This window comes from Sinocyclocheilus rhinocerous, unplaced genomic scaffold (genome assembly GCF_001515625.1).
Source record: "Sinocyclocheilus rhinocerous isolate Xijiao unplaced genomic scaffold, SAMN03320098_v1.1 scaffold161, whole genome shotgun sequence".
In the NCBI taxonomy this organism is placed as follows: domain Eukaryota; kingdom Metazoa; phylum Chordata; class Actinopteri; order Cypriniformes; family Cyprinidae; genus Sinocyclocheilus; species Sinocyclocheilus rhinocerous.
In genome coordinates, this window is record NW_015627226.1 from 452977 (window position 1) to 458544 (window position 5568).

General features: G+C 42.8%; 1 protein-coding gene across 1 annotated transcript in view; it reads right to left on the reverse strand.

Annotated features, from left to right (window-relative positions):
* Positions 1 to 241: 241 nt before the first annotated feature.
* The window catches only part of LOC107722396 (importin-13-like), a 26797-nt gene continuing 21470 nt past the window's right edge, over positions 242 to 5568 (reverse strand). Inside the window, exons 17-21 of the mRNA XM_016530753.1 lie at positions 3445 to 3511; positions 3305 to 3363; positions 2054 to 2143; positions 675 to 706; positions 242 to 588 (exon numbers count right to left, since the gene is read on the reverse strand). Coding sequence (XP_016386239.1) covers positions 492 to 588; positions 675 to 706; positions 2054 to 2143; positions 3305 to 3363; positions 3445 to 3511 — 345 coding nt within the window. The 3' untranslated portion in view covers positions 242 to 491. The remainder of the gene's footprint in view (positions 589 to 674; positions 707 to 2053; positions 2144 to 3304; positions 3364 to 3444; positions 3512 to 5568) is intronic.

A 5568-nucleotide genomic window follows, 5' to 3' on the forward strand; every position in this document is an offset into this window, starting at 1 on the left:
AAAAAAAAAAAAAAAAAAAAAAACGCACACGAAACAGCTTGCAAAGCTCCACAGGTTTCCACAGAACTGGAAAAACCACCATTCATAAAAATGTATAAGATAAATATAAATGTATAAGACTTGCATAACCTTGTATAACCCAAACTAACATTTAGCAAGGTTTATCCTAAAACAAAAATAGAGATATATTCTCTGAAACAAAAAGTCATGAGTAAATGTATCTCGTTTTAAGGATGTTTTGATCGTTTTAATAGGCAAAAAAAAATATTTTTTTGTGGTGAAATCAGTGCCGTTGTGGTGTTTACAGAAGATGTGATAGGATTACAAAAATCAAAATCATATCTATTATTTCAATCATTCAGATTGCTTTTTCAATCATAACACGTTAACAATATGGCTTGATTCAAAATAGGGCACTGTATCTTTTGACCCCACAACAGTAAAGCAATTGTAACTCAGAATCCATTCTGGATCTTGCATAGAGAGTGTGTTTAGTAGCTTGCTGCATACTCAGTACCTTGTAGTCCTCGACTCAACAAAGCAAACTCTTTCACAATGTCCTTCATCCGTCGCTTACTCACTTGTTCCCTGTGTGAACAGTTGAAAAGACGAAACAAATGCTTATAAAGTGCAGAGTGCCTGTTCTGGTGTTAATGTTAAAGTCATGGTTCTACCTGAGGATCTGCTGGCAAAAGTGTTCTTTGTGCTCAGTGGTGAGATGTGAACAAATCAGTGAATGATTCAATGACTCACTAATAACAAGTCACTTAATTCATTGCTGCATGAATCTGTTTTTAAACAAATTAGCTAAGTGAATGATTCAGTGACTCGCTCCTAAATATAGCGAACAAATCAGTGAATGATTCAATGACTCACTAATAACAAGTCACTTAATTCATTGCTGCATGAATCTGTTTTTAACAAATTAGCTAAGTGAATGATTCAGTGACTCGCTCCTAAATATAGTCACTTGTTTTCATACTAAGAGAATCGGTGTGACTAAAAAAAAGGTTAAATTAATTATTCAATTACTCACTCATATAGACAGTCAGATAATTTGCTCCTGAATGAATCTGTTTTTGAATGAATTGTTTGAGTCCGTGATACAATGATTAACTCAGAAAAAAAAACTTGTTTTCATCCTGAATGGCTCAGTTTGCTGAAATAAAATGGTTGAGTGAATCATATATATGTATAGGCAGATGCCACATACGACTGCTCCAGACATGTCGAAGTGTCTGTCATCTTGGAACAGTCAATGTGTTGTCACTCACAATAAAAATCAATGCGTTTCAAGATGCCACAACACTGCGCAGACTCTGGTTGTAAAAATTGTTGAAATTTAAATTCATGAAGAAATTGGATACATTTTCACAGATAAGAATGTGTTGGTTTGTGTTTTTAACATGTATTAACTCAATATTACAGGTTTTAATTATAGTACCTTTTAAATGTCGTGTTAGCTAAAGTGTTAGTTTAGCAAAATCATCTGTTGAAGTCTATTGCAGATATAGATATTCATACATGTGTATAACTAGGGTTGCAGACATTGACAATTTGCTAGAGTGTTCAAGAATCGGCTTTGAACTTTCCAATATGGTGGACTGCTTATGTATAGCGGCCCATAAAAACAGCCGCTAATAGGGCGTCTACCTATATATACACATCTATATAATCTATGGAGTGAATTATTCTATGATTCACTCATAAAAACCATCACTTAATTTACTCCTGAATCTACTACCTTGATCAATATAATCAAAGACCATCATAGTACAAATATTAACAAATGGAATTTAATTGAATAGGTGTTTTTGAACGAACTGCTTGAGTGAATGTTTGTATGAATGGAATGAGTGTTTGAATGAATCAGTTGAATAAATTATTCAATGATAAAAGTCACCTGTTGCCACCTACTGGTGTAACAATGTAACTTGAAGAAAGAGTGACTAAGAAATGGCAAACACTAATGCACACAGAGTCTGTCTGAAACCACAGATTTTTATATGATTGACTTGCTGACGGAAACAATATACATGCATAAATATCTGACCTCTAGTAGGGTCTGAAGGAGCAGCTTGCCATCCTCCTGTAGCACCTCCCTCACAACAGGAATATCCTCACAATGAGAGATCAGCTCCGTCTGTGCAGGAGCATCAAGAGAGCTCAGTCTTGAGTACTATATACTCTACTCGTATGTACAGGGTGACTAATATTACAAGTAATAAAGGGATCATGAACTGCCTTTTTTATTATTTTGTACTGTTCTCTGAGGTCCACTTATAACGTTATCAAAATGTTTACATCAAAAAGCATAATTTAGAGTTTTCTGTCCTGTTTTGACCCCTCTCATTGGAACGCTGTGTTTGATTAGGCGTGGCGGATTGTCGACTCGGAAGTAAACGCCCACTGCCTTGATTGTCGAACAGTTGTGTATGTTTGACAGCCTACATCCTTCCCAGATGGATGCTGCTGTGATTTAGGTTAAAAACGCATAAATACTCAATACATATCAAATGATCTGTAATAACAGACAAAGCAATAGTGACCACATAATAAAAACAGTAACACACTTGTGCGGTGCGACATTACTGTCGGATCCACTATATTTGGCACAGCATCATCTTTTAGTTTCAATCTTTCTGAAAATCCTGCATCGAATTGTGCCTCGTTTGTAAATGAATCCGCGGTGAAATGAAGTGAACAAAAGGACCAAGTTCTTACTGACGCGGTTTGGAACTTCATTAAAAATAAACTTCATCCACTCTTTCCTAATTTTTTAATCAGAAGGAAGACAATGCAAAGACTGTGTTTTTCCACAGCTTGGCACTGTACAGCATCTTGTTGTCTTATGAGCTTCTTTATCGTTTGGTTTCTGCGTAGACCTGCATTTGCCTCTCTCGTTATTTACCCACTATGTGCGTGCATCGGTGGGCGGGGCTAAACAGGCAGTCATGTAGAAGCAGGCATTGATCTTCTTCTGCGGAGGCGGTGTTTACCCCGCTCTATTACGTCATAAAGTGGCACATTCCACAACCTTTGTCGTTTTGGCAGATTGGCTTCAATATAAGCTGTTTTTAGACTAACGAGAAAGTTTTGAATTCTGAAACTTACAGGATGTTTTTATAGTACAATAACCTTTTATATGTCAAAAGATCAAGGGCATTTAGATTTCTCAGTTCATGACCCCTTTAATGGTACAGAAAGTGTTCCAGTACAAGCTGTAGTATTTGCGCTGTGTGTACAATTACAGCTGTCTATGAAGATGAACTGCTTCTTGGTACATGTTCAGTGTTGTACTTACGAATAGCAGACAAGTTGCTTTCAGTGTTGGAGTTTCAGGAAATTTGAATGACAAGATTCCTACATAGACATAGACACTTAATTAATGGATCAATAAATGAATTTTGTAGCTGTGAATACACTTGTTGATGCGATGCTTACCACAGTAGAAAACAGCTTTGATGTCAAGACGGTCTGAAAGATAAAGGTCAGACTTTCTTCTCAATACCTGCAGACATCAGAGAAAATATTAGCAAAAAAAAACCATGGGAAACCTCTTTACTGTCATGGCTACGCTGTGATAATAAGTGCACGAAGATGAAGAAGGTTATATCAAAAGTCTTTAATCCAACAAGGGTAATCCAAAAAGGGTAATCCAACATACAGGTAGCACACATGCAGACATTAACGACTCAGGACTGGACCACTAAAACTGAACACATAGGAACTTAAATACACGACCAAACAAGGAAGATCAACAAGACACACCTGAACCAAATGACACAATTAACACAATGAAGGTAAACAGTGCAAAAAGGAAAACAAAGTCCATGAGGTCGTGACAGATCGCCCCCCCTCCCCCCTCCCGGAAGGCGCAGAGAGAGGAGGGTCAGGACAACTGCAGAGGGATGGCGAAGGGCAGGCGGCCAGCGGAGAAAACTGGTGGAGGTTCTGGAGGAGGACAACAAACAGAGTCCAAGGTGGAGATGGAGGTAAGGGCCAGGGAGTAGCCTTGAGCAGAGGCATGATGGCAGGTGCCCAGGCCACAGCCAGGATGGTGCTCCATGGCGGCGTCGATGGAGGGAGGAGCCAAGAACACACGCCAACATGAGGGCGACCGGAGGCGACGGCGGTGGAGCCCACGGCGCAGACAGAGAGCCGAGGAGGTGGAGCGATGCCAAGGATCCAGGCGGCCACGATGGAGCCGTAGCGACGATCGCTCGAAATGTAGGTGGGGATCCAGAGGGCGAAAGAGGCAGAGCCTGAGGGAGGGTGGAGCTTGCCGGAGCCAAAGGGGTGGAGGGCCGGAGAGCAGCGGACGGCTTGCAAGTCTGCAGTGGAGACGTCGCTACGTCCGACCCAGGTGGAGCCGACTGACCGAGGGAGCCCGCCGAGGTCAAATGGACGATGGTCCATGCCGGACTCGAGGGTGGGAGGAGCACAGGCGCAGGAGTTATGACGGCTGGGTGAGGTGGAGCGGGGTCATCCAAGGCCGGAGGCCGAGCCACGGGCTCCTCAGGTCCAGGAGACGGAGACTCCCAGCTGGCCCGAGATAGAGCCCCACCACTGAGAGGAGATTACAGAAGAACTGACGGGGACGAAGACGACTGGACAACAGTAGTGGCTGATGACTGAGGAGAATGAATAAATGCACAAAATCCAATTAAAAATAAAAAGCCTCTTAGGGCAATTTGGAGAGGAGGTGGGAGAGGGAGGCTGGGCGGGACAAGCGAATCAGACAGATTAATAGAATCAGGCAGGCTCAGGGGAAGCAAAGTCTCTAACTCTCCAAACTGAAAATTAGTGTCCAAGTCCAGTCATATTCCACGAGAATTCCCTCCGGCACATGCAGTGTTACCAGTATCAATCGGCTCAGGCTCCAGGGCGATGGTAAGCGCAGTCGCTTCTTCTCGCGATGGCTCTTCAGTCACGGTGGGCTCAGGCAGATTCTCCGTGCAGCGGGGTGGTGACTGGCTGGGCACTGGGTTGGAAGTGGGGCTGGCGTCTTCATCCACGAGGCCGACAGTGAAGGCAGATCCGCAGGAGCTCAGCACCCACTTTACATAAACGGCGAAACTCCCTCGAGGACCCTCCCCAGACAACTGCGTTCATCTGGCGGTGTTCAGTCCGGTGTGCAGGAACGTGCACAGGCAGTCGTCCGGGCAGGTGGTCTGATGGGCGAGATGGAGGAATTCCTCAACATGCTCCTTGAGGGAGCGGTTCCCCTGCTCAAGGCAGAGCAGGTGGACAGCGGCAAAGTGATCCATAATGGGAAAAAATTTACAAAAGAAACACTGAATCAAACCAAAAAGAAACACCCAAATAAACGCTGCTTTGCTTTCCCTTTTGTGGGTCCGGTCTTCCGTCACAGCTGTGCTGCTCACAAACGCACGAAGACGAAGATTTATCAAGTCTTTAATCCAACACACTGGTAATCCAACAAGGGTAATCCAACACACAGGGTAGCATAAACGCAGACGCTGACATTGACGAGACCGGACAAACTAGAACTGAACACACAGGCACTTAAATACACAGACCAAACAAGGATAATTAACTACACAC